The sequence below is a fragment of the Polypterus senegalus genome, chromosome 1 (assembly GCF_016835505.1).
Source record: "Polypterus senegalus isolate Bchr_013 chromosome 1, ASM1683550v1, whole genome shotgun sequence".
Taxonomy (NCBI): Eukaryota; Metazoa; Chordata; class Cladistia; order Polypteriformes; family Polypteridae; genus Polypterus; species Polypterus senegalus.
In genome coordinates, this window is record NC_053154.1 from 340995008 (window position 1) to 341016838 (window position 21831).

The 21831-nt window shown below is 42.2% G+C and overlaps 1 protein-coding gene across 2 annotated transcripts in view; it reads right to left on the bottom strand.

Moving 5' to 3' along the window:
* LOC120517147 (ICOS ligand-like) overlaps positions 1 to 21447 on the bottom strand; it is a 31562-nt gene extending 10115 nt beyond the window's left edge. Inside the window, exons 1-4 of one of the 2 annotated variants that reach the window (XM_039739308.1) lie at positions 21309 to 21447; positions 10149 to 10222; positions 9404 to 9688; positions 5441 to 5734 (exon numbers count right to left, since the gene is read on the bottom strand). In XM_039739308.1, coding sequence (XP_039595242.1) covers positions 5441 to 5734; positions 9404 to 9688; positions 10149 to 10206 — 637 coding nt within the window. In that variant the 5' untranslated portion in view covers positions 10207 to 10222; positions 21309 to 21447. The remainder of the gene's footprint in view (positions 1 to 5440; positions 5735 to 9403; positions 9689 to 10148; positions 10223 to 21308) is intronic. The other variant, XM_039739299.1, reaches the window with a different exon arrangement.
* Positions 21448 to 21831: the final 384 nt, after the last annotated feature.

Here is a 21831-nt window from a genome sequence, read left to right on the forward strand (position 1 = left end):
CAAAGGAAATACTAAGGGAAGTGGGAGTTAAGAAAGGTCACTTTTAGTTGGGCCTGGTAAGAGTTCAGGACTTGACAATTTAAAACTGAAACAAAATGAGGGCACACCAGAAAGATTTCAGTCCCAGGAGGTGTTAAGCCAAGAAAAAAGGCTGAAAACCCCTGGCCTGGAGATACCACGTGACACCGAGTCACACACGTGTGTCGATGGTCTGCTGTAGTTGAGCATACGCTTTGATGAACATGTCCGCTATTATACCAAATCAAGCAGTGTGACTACTGATAGCAGTAACCGAGATCAGCTCCTCTTCATAGCATTGGCTTTGTGTTAAGGAGGGTCCCGATCAGATGGTACAACATTTTGATGGGACTTGAAATTATTTAACCCTGATTTGGCTATTCAGTTGACAATGGCTGAGACACAAAATTTATGATGGTTGATTCTGCTTCTTCTTCTTCTTCTTCTCTTGGCTGCTTCCATTAGGGGTTGCCACATTTTTCTGTCCTCATCATCTTGTTCTGTCACACCCATCCCCTGCATGTCCTCTCTAACCACATCCATAAACCTCCTCTTAGGCCTTCCTCTTCTCCTCTTCCCTGGCAGCTCCATCCTTAACATCCTTCTCCTAATATACCCAGCGTCTCTCCTCTTCATCTCCAAACCAGCACAATCTCGCCTCTCTGACTTTGTCTCCCAACCGTCCCACTTGAGCTGACCCTCTAATGTCCTCATTTCTAATCCTGTTCATCCTCATCAAACCCAATGCAAATTTTAGCATCTTTAACTCTGCCACCTCGAGCTCTGTCTCCTGTGCCACCGTCTCCAGCCCATACAACGTAGCTGGTCTCACTACCGTCCTGTAGACCTTCCCTCACACCACAGGGGAAGCACAATCCAGTGTTTTTCTTTATTTTGGTCCCAAGCCTGGACAGATGGGCAGGAAGCTCATCCGGTGTAAAATTTTGCCAGATCAATATGCAGACAATAATACAGATGCTTGATTCTGCTTCAAAGGACAAAACTGTTGATACGTGTAAACTTAGTGTGGGAAGATCTAAATATCACAGTACAACTTACTCATTTAAGAGCAAAACACGCACAATACTGTTGTTAAAAACTCTGACAGGAGATGGCAAAATCTGCGGACTACAATCCAGTTTAACAGCATTAACTACAACTATTTACTGCAAAACGGGTTCCATCAGACTGCAGATCTGCAAATTATTGAAGAAATTGTGCTGGGTGACGTCATTCAGTGAGGCCAGGCGATTCTTTTTCTGATTTATATTAGTGACATACTGCAGGTTTCAGTATTGGTAGTAAACTTGTGAAATTCACAGATGATAATAAAATGACAGCAATGGTAGACAATGTGGAGGCAACAAAAACAACACAGGAACAGGACCTGGACAACCTTCAGGATTATGGAGACCAGAACTACGCACAGGACTCCAGATGTGGTCTCTCTAGTGCCTTCTACAGCAAGGCTTCTCAAAGTGGTCGATATTGACCCCCTGGGGTCGATTTGAACTTTCTAGGGGTCGATAGTTTCAATAAAAAAATTTGGGGGTCGACGACAGCAAAAATAGACCTCCTTACTACTGCTATTTGTTTGTTACTTCAAAATATCTATGATTCCAATAGGTACCTAATTATGAAGCAAAATAATTAAAAAAAAAACTTTTTTGATAAAAACAAATTACATATCAAACTTGTGAACGAAAAGGTAAAATGTGTCATTAAAAGAGTCACATGTAAGAATGCATGAAAATACATATAGCACAAACATGTCTGTGCATTGTCTTAACGAACTTATCAAAGCAAGTGTGGGCATGAAAAACCGTTGCATGTAACTAGGGGGTCGATGGTTTTAAAAGTTTTTGGTAAAGGGGTCTGCGGCCAAAAAAAGTTTGGGAACTCCTGTTCTACAGTATTAGCACAACATCCCTTGACTTACATTCTTATTAACAATTATATATACAGTATACACACACACACATATAAATCTATAATAATAAAAGGCAAAGCCCTCACTCACTGACTCACTCACTCACTCACTGACTCATCACTAATTCTCCAACTTCCGGTGTAGGTAGAAGGCTGAAATTTGGCAGGCTTATTCCTTACAGCTTACTTACAAAAGTTAAGCAGGTTTCATTTCGAAATTCTACACAAAACGGTCATAACGGTCGATAACGGTCGACAATGTCCGCCATGTTGAACTTTCTTATTTATGGCCCCATCTTCACGAAATTTGGTAGGCGGCTTCCCTGCGCTAACCGAAACCAATGTACGTACTTATTTCGGTGGTATGACGCCACTGTCGGCCGCCATATTGAACTTTCCAAACGTCACTAATTCTCCAACTTCCCGTGTAGGTAGAAGGCTGAAATTTGGCAGGCCCATTCCTTACAGCTTACTTACAAAAGTTAAGCAGGTTTCATTTCGAAATTCTACGCGTAACGGTCATAACGGTCAACAACGTCCACCATATTGAACTTTCTTATTCATGACCCCATCTTCACGAAATTTGGTAGGCAGCTTCCCTGCGCTAACCGAAACCAATGTACATACTTATTTCGGTGGTACGATGCCGCTGTCGGCCGCCATATTGAACTTTTCAACAGTCTTTGTTACTTATGGGCCCATCTTCAAGAAACTTGGTACGCGGGTTCCCAACGCTAACTGAATCCTACTTACATACATATATACGTCCATAGCCTGCACCTCGGTCACCGTGTGAGGTGGCGTTGGGTCCCCCATCCCAACGCCTCCCACGTTGTTGGCTGCCTGCCTATATAAGACCGTCCGTCGCTCCGGTCTCTACATTCCCTTCCTTGCTTCGCCACAGGATTCACGTCTCCCTACTGATAACTACAGCCTTTTTGTTTAATCCATGGCTTCTCCTGTTTTATTGTTTGTTTATTACGATTATAGTTATTGTGTAGGTATTTTAGACTTACTTTACATTGCTCAGGTACCCATTTTCTTTATCATTCCAACCCCCATTACTATGTCTATCGAGATGATCACTATCGTTGAAAGAACTGTCACTTACCGAGTGGTTTCCATGCCGGAGATACCACCTACCTTTTCCATTCTCTTTGTTACATATTGCACGGCCATATCAGGCTCACTCTTGATATCCATTGTGTCTTATGTATTGAATGACTGGGACAGGTTCAAGGTGTGGACTGATGACGGTACAGGAGATAATTAGACTACACAGGAGCACTAGAAGAGTGAAATGCTTAAGCCCTTCACCTATGGTTCTGCGTGTGAGTTGATGGCTGCCGCTGAATTGTTCGGTTGTCGCTTTCAAGGGTACCGAAATGGCCAAATATTTTACACCTTTCGACAACCGCCAATGCCTCTTAAACATCTTAGATTGACAGGTGACGATTTCAGTAGTGGACACTTTGATGTTTATGAATGTTTAAACTCTCAAAAGCTGGATGTGATTTTATCGATGAAACCGGTTGTGTGCTTACAATGCTTGACAGATGCCGAATGTCACTTCAACACAACAAATCCTGCAAATACTGTCGTAATTGAAACAAACCATGAAACTCAAACCGATTATGACAGCAGCAATCCAAGCTGTGAGATTTGAGACAACATTACTGTTCACATGGCCAACTGTAAGTTACATGCTCAAGAGTAAGCTCAGCGCACAGCTTGGTCATATTACAACCGGAGGGCCGAACTCACAACGTGGTATACAAAGAGATCCTTAACAAATAATTATTGGCATATTTTCCCTCAGTTTAAAAAGGTTTAATTTTCTTCTTAATAAAAATTTTAATGCAGTACTTCGCCGCTGAAGCGTGGGTATTTTGCTAGTGTATATATATATATATATATGTATGTATATATGTGTGTATGTATATATATATGTGTATATGTATATATGTATGGATATGTATATATATATATGTTTATATGTGTGTGTGTATATATATATATATATATATATATATATATATATATATATATATATATATATATATATATATATATATATATATATATATGACAGCAACACTCATCACTCACAACAGTGACAAAACAATTACATTGACAATCATCTTACGTTATTTTCAAAATGTTTCCTTTTCTTTTTCATTACTTCTTTAACACACTACTTCTCCGCTGTGAAGCGCGGGTATTTTGCTAGTGTATATATATATATACTCCAAATTGCATTATGTGATATCATCTACTGTTGAATTATGCTGTCTACTTGTAATATTTCTATTACATTATTCTATTGTATTGAGGATGACTTGTGTTCTGTTCTGTGTATTGTGTTATTGTATTGACCCCCCTTCTCTTTGACACCCACTGCACACCCAGCCTACCTGGTAAGGGGTCTCTCTCTGAACTGCCTTTCCCGAGGTGTCTTCCATATTTTCTCCCTACTAGTTTTTTTTTGGATGGGTTTTCCTTGTCTTCTTAGAGAGTTAAGGATGGCGGGCTGTCAAAAGGCAGGGCCTGTTAAAGGCCATTTTACCACTCCTTGTGATTTCGGGATACACAAAAATAAATTGCATTGCGTTGACTTATACCCCACAGTTTTTGTGATATTACCTAACATTTTATTTGCCTTTGCTTCAGCACAAGCTTAGACAATGAGAATGTTGTGCCAATATAAACCCCTAAGTCCTCTCCAGAAGTCTCTCTTCCTGTAGGACAGGGTCTGCTGTCTTGTTTTTACAGTTGACGTTCCTTTTGCCCACTTTGCACTTTTCTACATTAAACTCCATTTTACAAGTTTTTGCCCAGTTCTGAATGAAGCTTGTCATGGTTTTACTGAATTGTGTTTGCTGCCTTTTCAGTGTCTGCTATTCCTCCAATTTTAGTATCTTCACTAAAGTTCGCAAGTTCATTAACTAATGTCGCTAATATAAATCAGAATAATTAACAGAGGGTCCAAGACAGACCCCTGAGGGTCCCCTCTGATGACCTCACTCCATTCTCCTCTTATTGACATTTACTTATTATTGTGTTAATTGGTGTTGACCTCTCCCTGGGCCTTACTTAGCATAATGCACAATAATCATCATTATGGTGGTCTGCTTTGACTACACTGCATTGTACCCCATCACACAATATTTAAATTACAAAATAAAAAAAACCCTTTTAGTTAAGATTTTAGATTTAGTGCTCTTTACTCCACTCTGTTAAAGTTTACCTTTGCCATTCTGCATTAAAATTGCCCTTCCTCTATGTGTGCTTCACGTGTTCATTTTAGTTGCTCAAACGCTCATTGTTCTCTTAAAGTATGCACGTGTCATTTGGACGTCTGGGCATCAGCTGCTACCAACAATAGTTGAAGTAACGCATAATAAGAAAAGGAAGGACAGCCTGTAGGTGGGTGTCACAATGGGTGGCCTTTTCATGTGACTGCAGATTCTTGACTGGCTGTTTCTGTACTCACACTCTTTCTCAGGTGATGTCTTCTTCTCTTCCATCTTCCTGTTATCAATCATGCAGGACACAGACACATTCTCCGTCATGGTCAGAGTCAGGATGCTGGTCAGGTTGTATTTGAGGTTGCGGCCTCTTTTCAGTTTGTTTTTTATTCGGCTCTTGTCCTGAAATGGTTTCTTGTTCACGAACCACTGGACCCACGGCACAGGGAATCCCTCATCCGACTTGCAGGTGAAGTTGACCTCAGTGCCCTTTAGCACCGGTGACGTCGGCCCAAGAAGAACAGGATCAGAGAAGCGATCTGGAGAGATAGAAACACATTGACATAGAAGAACTTTGGAAACTGGGCTGGGCAGCAGAACAGCGGCACACAGATGTTCCCAATTGCTTTATTGATGCGGCCTTATCATTAGATTTGAAGGATGTTAACCGTATTAAAGTATTTTAAAGCTGTGAGCACGAACACATTTTATTAAGCAGTTCAACAAATGGCAAAGAAAATCTGAATGAGCATATGCCATCAGAAATGTCACAATTTTCTTCATGAGGCAGAAGTACATAATAAACAAATCTGAAATGTTAAAATGTGTGATTGTCTAATTATTCTCAAGTAGAATCTTTGTCATTTTTTTCCCCTCTGATAGAAGTCCATAGAGGGCTAGATCCTTAATAAAGGATTACAACTCAAAAATCACATCTTATTGGCATCAAAACCAACAAAACAAAAAGGACCGTAATCTACAGGAAATGTCTGGCAGCATTAAAACTGCTGGATGACGACCGCGGGTTCAGATGTTTGAGAGTTACGTCACCAGTCAGCAATGGGAACCTCTCTGTGGCCCCTCACTGCACCGCCATTGGCCTGTATGTGACTGTCTCAAGATTGGAGTTCTTCATCAATCAATAGACCTGGATTTGCATTCCTAAAATTTAAAAACATCCAAACATTTGTTTGCTCTAAAATACCATCCATCCATCCATCCATTATCCAACCCGTAATATCCTAACGACAGGGTCATGGGGGCTCAAAAATACCATAAAATGGCATATGAGCAGAAAGGTATGTTTATCAAACAATAAAAGTATAATGAGGAAAAAAATCTTACAAAAATGTAATAGCAAGTAAACTCATTAAGACCTCTGTATGTGTGGCAAGTGCTCCAAAATGGCAACGGAGGGGCACACCATGGCTTGGGAGGGTTATGGCATTAGATGAGCCCACAAGTAATGAGACCAGAGAAGGCAGAAAAGCAGGTGCAGGGCATCCAGGATGACCAGAAACAACATGTGGCCATCGAGGCAACCCAACTCAGGATGAGGCCGCATAAGGAACATCAAATTCAACTAGAGGACGCAGAATCCCAGAATAGAACGTGTGGGACCACGCAGTCCCTCAAATACAGCAGCTAGGTGGGCAGCTGACTTGGATATCTGGTCTTTTAGGAACAACAGAAGGCTTTCGTCTGCAGGGACAGCTGAACCACAAGATGGAGATCTTGTACGGTGTTTCTAGAACAAACGGAGGGCTAATCTCTGACACCAGAAGTAATTCCAAAGCTTGGCTGAAAAGGACTCTTGGAAGCGGTATAAAGGCATTGCAAGGGAACCACTGATTAAGAGGAGAGAAATACTGAAGTGAGGAGATGAACTTCATCACGAGGCAGACCACCTGACAATCTCCATTGAGGGACATCTCCTAATCCTATAAAGGCTCAAGGGAGTTTCAGTCCTTCTGCTGTTCCAGGGATGGCAACCAGGCTCTGTTCATGGCGTGTTCACGCAGGCACATTTACAAGGTGATTGTAATTTATGAAGGTAAATTGTGTCCAGATATGTACATTCCAGGTTTTGTACATCAGATTGTTTTTGTCATATTTGTCCTGTTTTATGGTGTGCACATATTGAATCCATGTCACTGAGACCCCTGGTGTGGAAGAGAACTGATAGGTAGATATGCATTGTTTCAGTGGTTTGCCAACCTTGTGCTGACCAGCAGACCCCTGGTGGGTTTATTGTTCTGCTCTCCATGGACTGACTGTTGTGTTGAGTGGTGGGCCATTTATTGCATGGATATTTTGTTTGTGTCCTTACTGTGACTTTGAAACATCTTCTACCACTGCACCTTGGTGGTCAAATGGTTGGTTTGACAAGATAAGTTGATAGACCTTCATTGTTCATGTGATTTTTGATGCCATTATTTGACTGACATTTTATCATCACTGAATTTTGTGTGGCCCTTTTGAGAATCTTCATGCCAAAATAACCACTGATATCAACATTTTATTTTTTCTTTATTATTTTAAAGATATTTAGATATTACACTGTTAAACATCTAAAGAACCTAAAGAAAAATTCATTTAATGTGGAAATAAAGAATTACTTAGCATGTGGAATTCTGGAAAAAAAGTTTTGAACTATGAAGCTCAACAGGAAAGCCCAATGGTTTTTGAAAAGTGGCCAAACCTGAAAAATATGGGAAGAAGAAGGAGAGACCACTGCAGCACACCATATTGGTTTGTCTTCTAGAGTAGGCCTGCATTCCTATTGTCCAAAAGTCTGAACAAGCTGTGTGTTGTGTCATCACGCTCACAGATTATGCGTGAACGGGCACACGTGTTATTACTGTGTCTGATACACAGAAACGCTGCACTTCCAGGAGTCTGCACGATGGCGCATTTGTTCAATCATTTGTCGACTTTGTGTCTCTGTTAAACGCTTTGCTGTTTTATTAGAAATATAACAATTTTTCTGCAAGTAATGATAAAGCTCCTAACGATGTTTTACTAATGTGTTATGTCAAAGTGTGTTCAGTTCAGTTCAATTGTATAAAGTATGCTCAGAAATGTTGCTTCTTTATTAATATATAAGAGCTTCTAGAAAACTGACTTGATGATTGGCTGTTTGTTCAAGTCTGTTCAGTGCTAACGTATTTGCTAACTTTAATTCAGTGTCTTTGCCAATGACGTCATGGCACTCTGTTAATATCTGCCGCCATCTACTGACCTTTTTGGGTATTACCTGTTTTTAGCATTCTGTGAGCTTTTATTTTTGTGACAGTTTTTTGAAGTTATTGTATTATATTTTCTGTTTGAGAAACCACACACACATTTATCTACAAATAAATATTTAGCTCTACAAAGCCATTGCAATGAATCCTTCCTTTGCAACGTTCAGCAGCTAACTGCATCATTCTACATTAATTCTTGTCTCCTTTTTCCTTCTTATCGGGGACTAGCCGTCCCCTGCGCCTCCACCCGTGTAGTAGTGAAACGAGACGAACTTTAAAAATCAATAAACAAACAGGTATCGCTAGCTAAGTGGAAGCAAGGTATGGCGATAGGTAGACTGATTCAAACGATGGCTGGCGCGTGAGTTAGGTGGGTCCTGCCCGGCTCCCCACTCCTGACGTCCAGCTTCCCCCTCCCTTCGGCCCACAGCCTCAGTCTCAGATTAGCGCGAATATATCGCTTCTGCAAGGGAACTCTGATTCTTAGCACAATGAGAGAAGTCACAAAATCAACTGGAATGTTTAAGAAAAATATATAAAAAAAAAAGATCTAAATCCGTGAAGTTGTTCTCTTGTGAAAAACAAACAGACAGATGCTGGATTTTTATCTATAGAGAGATTAGGATTTGGTGCCACACACACACCAGTTTGACGCACACACCAAGTATGAGAAAGCCCCCCAGTGTATACAATGGCAATGCTCATGTTTAGGTGTTTAGAAGGCGACTCAGTCCAAACCGCCCATGAACTCAAAATAAAGAAGACAGCAGTGGTGTAAAATGCTGAACTACTGCTTGTGCTATACGGACTTTGAAATTCAAAAAGAAAACAAGTGACAGCCGCTGTTGTTCTTCCTCTTCTCCTCCACACATCTCCATCTGAGGCCCAGTTTACTGTTTCAGCCTCCACGAGATCACAAACTTCACAGTGCAGAGAATGTACCAAGAAGTAAAGTTTCCTCACCTCCGACGCGAAGGCAGTGCCGACACAGTTGCTGGCCTCTGTAATAACAGCTGTACCACATTTCATCAAGCAGTGAAACATGGGAGAGCGTCAGGGAGAAGTTGCCATCTTGAAACTGAGATCTGATGACCTGTGCGCTGCGTTTGGACATGCTACAAAATGTGATTGTACGAGATGTCTGCCATTCAACTGAAATGCTCTCTAAGGGCTTTGCAATGTCCAGAAAGCAGGGAATTAGAATCGTCTCTCCAATGCCAGCAATCAGACATTTTTCATGTAGATATTCTGAAATTAAAGAAACAAGCTCAAGTCAGAGAGAGAAGCTGAACCATTTTAGATCCACAATGCCTGACTTCAACCTTCAAACAAAAACAACGTTATGAGCAGCAGAGCAGAGAAGTACAAAAACAAAAAAAATCAGAATACTGTACTGATTGAGATAAAAAAAAAAACCTAATTCAATCAGATAAATAACAGAAAGTCAAAACCAGAAGATGACAGTCACATCCTACATAGGTGAATAAGACCAAGAAGGGGATAAATGGCGGCCTGAATTGCAGTTCTTCATTAACACTGCGGTGTGTGAGACTTGGTGAGACTCTGGCGATGTTTCCATCAGGTTAGCACCAAAATACAGAGAGATGATAGATGGGTCTTTATTTGGACCCAAAAGAGGAAATTCAAAATGTGTCTGATACCCTTCACCCACCAAATACGCCCTGACAGAATTACATTCAGTACTCACCCTGGGTGTGAGCCAGTGATAACAGAAGAAGACAGAGTTCTCTCCAAATGTGCGACATTTCACCTAAAATCAAACTAAAAAATACAAAGAGTAAGAGACAATGTACAGGTAATGTAATAAAAACAGGACGACAATTGAGGACAAAAGAAAAGAGTGAGCGTGTGCTGAGAAGGTGCTGATGGTTCTGACATTGGGACCAAGTTACAGGCCACAGCTTAATGTGATTTCACCATCCAAGTGGACTAAAAAGCTCCTAGACGTTGGACGTAGTGACATCTTCTGACTTCCAAATAGGACAGCTTTTCTTCGCCCACACAGACTCTCATCACCACGTACATTTGTAACTGCAGGGTCAGCACAGTCCCAAGTCTTCGCTCACTGCACCCCTTGGTAGGCCAGATAACATACATTACAACAGACTGGACCATCAGCTAGTGTCACAAGACCACATCAGGTCATTTGGAGAACAACTCGGCCTTTTCCCTCTTTTGCTAGGCATTCAAACTTTCACAATTCACACTCACAAACAGCCTTCTTTGTTACGGACTCTGTTGGATACAGAAGAGTGCAGATGGTAGCATGATGGACTGCAAGACAGCAGCATCGCGGTTCAACTGTCGTCTGCATCTTATTTATGTCTTGAACGCAATAATACAGTCATCCCTCTGTCTCTGTGGAATATTCTGCATTTAATAAATAATGACATCCTCCATCTGAGTGACTGCAGAAAGCACCAGGAGCCACAGGACACCTCGTAGTACACAAAGACTCCATACCACGGGAGACAACACCAGACGGTTGTTATCATTTATTCAGAAATGTGAAACTAAAAATCATTCAAAGCTGATTTAGACTTCCTGGAAATCACAACTAGAGGGCAATCACTGAATGTGAAAGGGGACACTGGGGCATATCCAAGGACAGAGGTCTGAAGGACAGCCGTTGTCCAAAAATCTAAAAACCCTAAGCCTAATCGTAGGCCTCGTCACGTTGTGAACTTAAATAAAGGTCTACCGACAAGAAACGGTCAAAGTTATTCAGTAGTTGGACTCACCATCTTCAGTCGTCTCTTTCTCATTCTCAACAATCGTGACTTAGCTAAATTGTAGAATGTGAATTTTTTGAGATGGTTCCAGCTGCATGGCTCTATTTTCTTTGTAATTTTATATTCTTTTCTATATTTTTCCTTGTAGTGCACACACACACTCCACAGAAAGTGCCAAGTGTTCTTTGGTATTGTGAGGTTAGTAACCACATGCTGACGGTCAGTGGCAGTAGTTGGCTTTTTGAAAAATGGGAGTTTTTGATTTGAAAAAATAAAATGTTTTATATTGCAATCAGTGCTGGTCAGATTTAAGGTCATTTGTACAGAGTGTGATATAACTTTTGGCATTTCAATGACGTGCCTTCAGCCTCCAGAGTCGGGATTCTCACTCCAAGTGTTATATAAAATATGGTACCGAACCGGGAAAGAGCAGAAGACAGATAAAAGGAATCAGCACTTGACCCCTGGCTAGTAGTAAGTGGTCCTAAAAGGACCACTGGTTTCTTTTTTGCTCGCTCACCGCACCACTCAGCCACATTCCCAGCTGCTTCTCCTCGTTTGCCCACACACACATTCATCCCAGTTCTGACTCAGTCTGCTCTCCCATCTGGCACACTTTCCTCCAGCTCTGTGAGCCGAGCCAAAGCCCAAGTCCACATCCGACTCTCTCATCTGATGAGCTTTAGAAGCCAAGAGACGCGTCATCGGAGGAGCTCTTTAAGTGGTCTGTGTGTGCCCCCCTCTTTATGCTACTCACAGGGATGATTTTATAGTCAACTTCTCCAGGTAGTTCTTGGCCACCTAAAGAAGGTGACTCTCACATGTCTCATTCTGGGGCGCTACAATATAACAACACAAGAAGCCTGAGCCCGGGTGTCCCCATGTCCTAGTATTTTCAGAATCCCTTCACACTCTGGTTGTGCACATCATTGGATTCAGTAGCTCACCGTATTCTGCATTTCTTTTGTGATTCAATCATATGATTTTTTTACTATGAAGAGCTTTAGTGTGGTCAGAGTTCAACACAAGTGAGCCCACAGCTAAAAAGGCCTGTAAGCAGATGACTTTAGCAGAGAAACTGCTGCTTCTGGATGTCATAAAAATAGGACACATTGGTAGATATGGCGTGAAGGAGCACACCGTCCACTACTGTCAACGTCATTTATAAGAAGAAACAGAAATTAGAGGAGCTGTGAAGACAGCCTCTCAAGTGCTAGAATGAAAATGAAAAGGGCCATCAGCATTCAGATTGAAGATCTAGCAAGTACATGAATCTGTCACAAAGTGTCACAAAGAGCCACCATTTTTCTAAAGGCACTTCATCCTGAACGCTGTGATGAGAAACAATAGCCTGTACTGTGCACTTTCAATTGGGATTAACAAAGTTGTATCTGAACTAATCTTGTGTGGGGTGTGGAGAGAACTGGAGAGCCAAGAAAACCCACAGACACTCACAGAGAAGCTGCTAGAGTGAGCAGGGCCAGGATTTGAAGGACTCCACTGGAGTGAAGGACAACGCTAATCACGGCAGGCCAGGCCAGGCCAGGTTATGGGGAAGATGCTGCTTTGGTTTTTATTAAGAGGGCTGTGTGATATTTCTATCCCTGACGTGTCATTTCATTTTACGCTGGTTAAGTATGATTATGAGGTTGAAGGGTAAAGTTAAACATTAAACCAAAGAAGGACGTGTTCAGTCCTCATCCACTCAGCTTCATAATCCACTTCTGGGGAACAATTGTGTTGCCCTCCTTAGTGTTGTTTGCGCCCCCAGAAAAAACGACCCCAAATTACTGATTTTTTTTTCAACAAGAACAAATATTATCACGTGTGACCGAAATGTACAAATACGAAAACGTCCACATAAATCCAGTAGGAAAGGTCCGTCTGGTGCCCACTGCCGCACCGAGGCACATTTACTGCACGTCCTTTGTGTGACACGTTTTGTTAGAGGTCACCAGCACACAGCCTGACGTCACTATCAGGACAGCACAAGCATGAATCTCATTGGCCCAGAATCACCAATCGCATGTGGACGTCACACAGCCTGTTGCTAAGTGGACCGATTCCCACCAATCAGGTGACTTTTTTAACTTTTTCCAAAGAGGATGAGGATGTTGGTGCAGATTGCGATTTTAAGGATATTCTCCAGAGGTTTTTTAGTTATTTTTCATGGTAAAGTGTCTCATTTGCATAAGGTTCACTGATTTGCATTAAGTGGCTGCCCGTTCTGTAAAGATGTTTCAAAGAGAGTTTTGGGGGTCAATTGTTACGGCATCAGAGGATAATAAAGATTTTCTACGTAGCAACATTGTTTAAAATGCCAAAGGTTTGTGTGGTTATGGAAATGGCTTTGAGTCTTCAATCGTCTGGCAAACAAACTGCACAGCCGACATGGCAAGAGCGTGGGGTTCTTGTGCATGAGAGGAGAGGCCAGGAGGCTTTTTAGAACATTCATGACATTTGGCGCCACAACGCAGAAAGGCTGGTGAAGAAAACCTGAGAGGAGGACTTCCGTGTTTTCAAGTAATCTCTTTACAATCTTGGTGAATGTTAGTCAGCCGCATAACACTCAAGCGTTTTCAGGCGATTTCAAAATTCCTTGTCTTCCTTGTCCTGCACCTTACAATGAAGCTTCAGAAAAGCCAGGTCCAAAACGTGAAAAAAAGCCTCCAACTTACCGAATGTGTGCCAAATAAACAACACTTTGAAGCAGAAAAGGTGACAATTTAAGAACATGTTTGTTACGTATTTATGAGACATCGGAAATTAGAAATAGTTGGTTAATCGAGGATTCTTGGAACTTGAAAAATACCAAACTGGACCTTCATGATGTGATTGCTGCACTTTACATCTACACAGTTGGTAGAGATGACGACTTCATGAAGTTAATCCAACACTTTATTTAATAAACTAACTTGTAATAACAGGAGTTGCCGATATTTGTGTACTTAATTCAATGAAATGGAAACGTGCAGTCGTTTTGTTAAACAGATTCACTCAAAAAATGAAGTAACAGGGATTTTCACTTGATGTATTTAATTGATGTTACTTTAACTTGAAATACGGGGGACGTTCAAAAGGTTTTATTACACCTTTTTATAACTCTATTTATTAAGAATTTCAAAACCAAATGGCGTCACTTTCTACATAGTCACCTTCATTTACGATGGAATTTTCCCAGCGTCGTGCCAAATTTTTATTAATTTAATTACAATCCATACAAAGCAGTCAAGTTTTTACAAAAAGAAAAATTAAGTTAAGAACAGATCGATCGATTTTTTAATGCCCAATTACTACTCCTCCTGCTTTCAACGTATCCAATGAAAATATAAAAGTGCAAAGGCTTTTTGAACGTAATTACCTTTGCTGACATTACTTATCTTTTTCTAGCTACGCTGATGTAAATTTCTTAGATGTGACACAAACACAAGTAAGTTGTGATGAAACAAAGCAATCAGATAATTTCATTTAAACCGAGGCCTAAAACGTCTGAGGGACTGTTGTCATTAGTCACCTATTTTAATGTCACTCCACTCTTTGAATCCTCACGACGAGCTCTTCTTACATTCCCGGTACACAACTGAGTTAAGCTGATTTGACTAAAAATATTCAAGTTTAATATTCACGACTGCCCCCTATTTGCATAAAGACCACACCCCTTTCTTGTTCTGTACATTCTTAACCATCAAAGTGCCAGGGTGGTCCTTTAGAGCGATGCCACAGGGCAGGGGTCTCAAACTCCAGTCCTGGAGGGCCGCAGCGGCTGCAGGCTTTCATTCTAACCATCTTCTTCTTTTAGTGAGGTGTTTTTGCTGCTAATGAACTTCTTTTGTTTTAATTAACTTGACTCAGGCCCCTTAGTTGTCTCTTTTCAGCCAAATAATAGCGAGACACAAGACAAGCCACCACATGACCAGCTAACCACAGTCCCTGAAAATAAAGAAAGGTGAAGGTCTCAGTGAGGTTGATCTCTCAGGTCACCACAACATTGTGAGGGCATTCTTAGAAAAAACAGAAAAAATCATCAGTTTAGGAAATGTCTGCCATGGCGGAATGAGAGCAGCAACAGGCCGTGGAATTAAAGAACTGGTTTAATTAACAGCAAGAGTTGGCTTCCCATTAAGAAACTGGTTGGAGTTTGAGGCCCCGATTTAGCTGGTCATCTGTTGGCTCGTTTCATGTCTCATTTCTGTTTGGCTGCCATTTAATGAAGAAAGGAATCAACTCAGAGGACTGAAACCTTTAAAACAGGGCTATGAAAATGAAGGGAAAACGAGTGAAAATTGGTTAGGAAAAGGGTTTGAATATTGAAAATCTGCAGCCACTGCAGCGCACTAGGACCGGAGCTGGACACCCCTGCCATAGGGGGCCCATGTTTGGCACCCAAAAGACCCCCCTCATGAAGGTTCCAGAAAGATGCTTGATTTGATCAGTTCCAGAGCAGCTGGTAACAGATGTGTGAACTGCCAGTGGCTGCTGGTTTTTAAACGGACTCTTACTGCATAGATACCATGGAGGATGGCCGGCTGCTCAACCCGACCGGGACACCCAAAGAGGAGAAAGATGGGGGGAAAGCAGCTACTGAGGGACACTGCCTCCCCCAAGATGCCAGATGGCACTATCCCTGCAGCATTGTGGTGCCTCAGATTCCCGCAGGGCACCATGGGATTTGGAGTTTGACTTCTCAGCCCTGCTGGATGACAGGGTGCTGCCAGGAGACAATGGAGGGGGACTTGGAGACTCACATCTTCTCCATAGCCCGGCGGTACTATCGAGTCACGGGGACAGAAGACCCAAAGTACTTCCGGGTTGACAGAAAAGTCAACTTCTCCAGCTGACCCGGAGGTGTGGGAATGTCACATGGACAGAAGAACCGAAGCAGTTCCAGGTCAGACACTATATAATGGACTGTTGGAGACCCAGCAACCGAGCTGGAGTTGGGAGGTAGGGGACAGAGCTTGCTGGGACATTTAGAGGAGAGATTTGTGCCGATTTATTGTCATTACTATTATTACTTGCCTGTTTATGGTGGCGGAGGTGCTATTGGGGCACTATAAAAATAAGAAGAATAATTAAATACAGTCTTTGGTGATTTTACCCTGTGTTCAGTGTGTCTGTCTGTTGGGTTGAAAGGGGCAACAGCGACCCCTAGCGTCTTACAATACATACAGACAGTCACACACACTAAGTTCAAGTTCTGTTAAACCGGGTTAGCATCCCGCTGGGTCGCCTTCCCAGAATGAAATGGTGCCTGGTCAAGCAATGGAGCCACAAGGAACCACACAACCCAGTAAAGCAGCATAAAGCACCAGTAAAGCAGCAGCATCTGGAAGACTGTGGGACCCCCAGCACCTGTTTGTACAACTGGAAAGAAAGGTAAAGGTTTTGTAAATTAGCCCGGGGTTTTGTGTGGTTGTGGACGATGATTTATAATGTGATTTGTGTGCCACAACATGCCTGACGAGCAAAGGAAAACCAGTAAACTGTGAACGTTCATTACGCCTGATGTACGGAACTGGCCTGAATTTAAAGTTAATGATACGTGTGCTTTAATTAAAGGCAGTTTATTGGGAAAACTTGACATTTTCTTTAAATAGTGTTTGCCTTATGCATTTAGGTGCAAAACTTTCATACAGGCCATATGATGCTTTAGGAGACTTCTCTTTGGATATTCTGGCGAAAAGTGCAATCAACAAATGAAATGAGTAAGAATTCCTATGTTTTATTGTTTGTATTAATGTATTGCTAAGAGCTATTTGAGTGTACATTACAAACCGTTCCTCATTTTATTTTTACTTATTCGTTTATTTTTTACCACTACTTAAGTAATCTATGTATAAATCAACCAGTTTTATTGTGTTTAAATAAAGTAATATGTTTAGTAAATACACCATATTGTTAAGTAGAATTTAATTTATTTAGGTAGAGAAAATGTGGCATAAAAAATGTAATAAAACCCTAAAATGTATTTTTTGAGTGAACACATTAAACTGCTCAAAATTGATCAGCCGATGCTCATAAAAAACACAACTGGCAATTGCTGAGTTTACATGACAACAAAACAAACAGTCAGTCATTGTCCAACCCTTATATCCTAATTACAGGGTCACGGGGGTCTCCAATCCCAGCCAGTGAAGGGCCCAAGGCAGGAACAAATCCCAGGCAGGGTGCCAGCTCACCAGCTCACTGCAGGGCACACACACACACACACCAGGGACAATTTAGAATTGCCAATCCACCTAACCTGTGTGTCTTTGGACTGTGGGAGGAAACCCACGCCGACACGGGGAGAACAAACTCCACGCAGGGAGGACCCGGGAAGTGAACCCTTAAGGGTCTCCTAACTGCGAGGCAGCAGCGCTAATCACTGTGCCACCCACAAAACAAACAAAGAGGCTTTTATTCAGTGAGCTGCACGTCAACATGAACAGCAAGTGCTGATCGGACCACACGCAGACATATCCACACATATTATTGTCCTTTTATTTAAATAAAAACAGACTACAAATAATTTGGTAGCGTAAGCATATTTATTTCATTTTAACTTGATGAAGTAATTTAATTCACACAAAAATGACTTCAGCAATTTCTAAAATGGAAGAAAAGAAGTTACATCCAATGCAATTCTACTCCATCGACTAGGGATGGGCGGATCAAAACCACAGTAATCGATACTTTGATACTCAAACTGTACTCATTTGGCATTGAGTACCATTCGAAAATATCGATTACCACTTTTGTGTAAGTTACGGCGGTGAGGTTTATTAACTGACGTCCTGCGCTCCCGTACTCAAATGAGCAGACGCGCTGTGACACGACAGCGTCATAAAGCCACGCCCCTTCCACACGCGCAGACTGTACACCAATGGCAGACCGAGAGCATAGCGTTGTGTGCCGCTACTTTCTAAAGAGGGGAAAGAATACGGGAGCCTGATGCGGCATCTGTGACAAGAATCAGCAGTACGGCGGCAAAAGCAACAACCCGTTTCAACAGACGCACTAACCAACAGAAAGACTTTTGTAAAACGGCCACGCGATACAAATCTGAAGCAACACTCAGTGCCAGATCAGGGAGGTTGCAGGAGGGTTTTCAGAGGCACGAGACGTTATTCAGGTAACTACAGGATGATGTAGAAGGAGGTTTACCGGAGACTTTTTAGCTGAGTTAAACATCTTACAGTTGATCACTCATTAATACTTCGGAAACGTGAAGCCCGTTGTTAGCATAATGGAGGACACGTAACAGTGAAGCATCACTCTCAGAGCATTTTGTCACCAGTTCTGTCTGCTTTGTTTGTACTGCTAATTAAAACGAAGGGTAAAGTACAACGAATATACATAACTAAGAATGTTAAACAGTCTTAACGCTATGCAAAATACTTCATAGAGCTAAGCCTAAATTGATGGTGAAAACTTTTGACTGAAAGTAGTTTATCTTTCTGAAAAATACGTGCCTGAATAAATTTTAATAAAAACACTCATTATTTTGCAAGTTTAGTGGATTTCAAAGTTCTTTCATTGCATTAGTAACAGCATCTGGTGAAATAAAACATCATTTTTCTATTTCATTTTATTTTGTTAAGATTGTGCTCCCGTTTCCTCCCACAGTTCAAAGACACGCAGGTTAGGTGGACTGACAATGGCCCCTGTGTGTATGCGCGTGCGCGTGTGTGCGTTTGTGCGGGCGTATCTGTGTGTGCGTGCGCGCGCGTGTGCATGTGCGTGTGTGTGTGCGCGTGTGCATGTGCGTGTGTGTGCGCTTGTGCGCATATGTGTGTGCGCTTGTGTGTTCACTCTGTGACGGGTGACTTCCTGCCTTGTATAGCAGAGGCAAAATAAGATTAAAGCAGCAGCATAATTGTTTTCTAAATACAAATTTGAAACTTAACTAAATGTAAAGCTAATATGACAAAATTGTTCTCGATAAAACAGAAGGGCAGAATATAATAGAAAATGCAAATGTGTGACTATTATTTTTTTTGTGTGTGTGTAAATGTTAGAGTTCTAAAGGGGATCACAGTTTAAGTACATGTGTGAAGTGATTGACTAAACAAATCACCAAATCATGGAAAGGTCAAAGTTCACGTTATCTTTATGTCCTTTGTATGTTCGCTCTTTTTCCTGCGTGGAGTCTGCATGTTGTCCCCGTGGCCGCGTACGCTTCCTCCCACAGTCCAAAGACTTGCAGGTCAGGTGAACTGGCATCGCTAACTTGGCCACAGTGTGTGTTTGCCCTGTGATGGATGCCTTGTACCCCATGCCAGCTGAGATTGGCTGGCATAGCCCTGGTCTGGAGTGAGCAGGTTAGAAAATGCCATGCCGTGTTCACTGTATTAATATATATTTTGTAATAAATTTGTTGTGGTGACCTTTAAACTGTGTTGTGATATTAGTTCATTTAAATGCAGACTGACCCATTAACATTAGCCATTCTAAACATTATCATCATTTGAAAACAAATTTCTATGCTTTTTAAAAAACACCCACTATGGGAAATCTGACACAGAGAATAAATACTTCAAAAACAGTGGCATCGCCCATCCTAGCATCGACATAAGCCGTTCTGAACATGAGAGACTTTCCATTTATCTTAGATGATTGCATTTTTTGTGTAATCTTGACATAATTAATTGCGTTGTTTAGGAGGCGAAGAAAAAGAAGCCTTTGTGATGTCGGCTGGGTAACAAATATGTCAGTGTAACAGAATAAAAAAAGTATCGTACGCGAGTTTCCACCACCACACCAAACCCCCGGATTTGCACGAGAATAACGGCGTTCACTTCGACTCTTGAGTTTTCTTTCCACCTCCATAAAGGTGTGGAGACCCCGTGGCCCACAAGGCAGACACAGGATGGTCGCGGACATTAAACGCGTTTCTTTTAAGTTTAGTCATCTTAATTCAACTGCGTCCCGTGTAAACGATCGAGCCCACAGCGGTCTGTGAATTAACTTAAAGGGGCGAGTAAAGACAACAAACCGCCGAGGCCGACGAGACTTCAGTTAAAAGAAATGAAGAGTTTGTTTTCAACGGGATTTAATTGAGTTAAAGTGACAGCGGAGAGAATTCTGTCACCGCTGCTCAATCTCAGCGAGCAGCATCAGGATCCATCCATCGATTATCCAACCCGCTATCCTAACTACAGGGTCACGGGGGTCTGCTGGAGCATCAGGATGTTAAGTGAAATCCGATAAATTGACAAATGAACAGCAGCGTTGGTTCGATTTTACTGATTTTTTCCTCGTTTAACGGACCTTTTCAAAGCCCAAAGACCCCACTTTATATACAAAGAAGCCTTTCGAGAATGAAGCGGCGCTTTGTCAAGCAATGGAACCACAACACCCAGTAAAGAGCCACGAAGGGATTAGCAGGAGGATCTTCAAGAGCGTTTGGTGGGAATAAAAGCAAGACGTTTAAATACAACAAAAGGGTCTGTCAGACAGGACTTGACGGGCTAAGATTATATACGAGTGCAAACAGAACATAAAGGTGAAACATCCAAATCTCATGTACACCTGCATAAAGAAGACAAGCAGGCGCGCCCACTGAATGTCCTGATTTATGACAAACGCTACTGTAAGGCGCTATACTGACTACTACAGTCTGGTGGGCGATCACAGGGACTTGCGCCCTCCTCTAACGTCGCTCTGCTGTTCTTCATCGTTCTGGACACATCGGTGAAGGATTCAAAGCGAGGCGGGTGGGTGATTAACTCACAAAGGCTTCTGATTTCTTACTAAACGTGAGTGTAGCTGAGCATTTAAAAGCCACGCGCGTCTCCATTACTCCCAACTGCAGTCTGCTCTGCTGCTCCCCCTGCTGCTCATGTCGTTACATCGCCTGTCTGGAAACAACAACTTTATTCAATAAAGTTTGCATTCACCACACACAGCACTACATACGCTTCCTTAACTGTGCGCAGATTTTTCGTTTCTTTTATAAAAACTACGACCGTTATAAGGCACCGTGCGAGTCCCCACCACGCCCTTCACCCCCGTTAGGGTCCGTCAGCCCCGCTACTCGCACTCGCCGCTCATCCGCCTTTCGGATATCCTGACTAATGTTAAATAAGGCGCTATATAAATAAACCGTACGCTGAACATGAAGTCTTACTTACCGCTCGTCTTCCTCCTCGGCTGCTCCCGGGACTGTCGGCAGTCGCAGACTAAACGCGCTCAACGGGATCGTCGCTCCTTTCACTTTTCACGGACGCGCCCTAGCAGGTCGACACAGTTGGTGATTCAGATTTATTTATTTTTATATTTCCTACACAATACAGAAGCAGCTGCCAGCTTTCTCAATGCCGTGTACTCCATGTAATTATTTTACTTGCACCGGCAGGTCCCGTTCCGACCAGTAATTGTCGCTGCCTTTCTTCATTCTTCAGATTGCAGACACCGCACATGACAGACATATTCGATATTCAGCTACAATTCATCTGTCCCGCCATTCTTAACATGTCCAGCTTAGCTGTCACTCTTAGGGTGTCCGATGGATGGACGGAGCCAATGCCGGCGACAGGCTCGTGCGGACGGAAGGACGCTGACCAGGACGGGACGCCATTTTGTCTTGGGGTCGCCTGGCTGGCTGGCACTTTTGCTGTCGATGTGTTCATAAAAATTGGACGGGGCTGTTTAGTA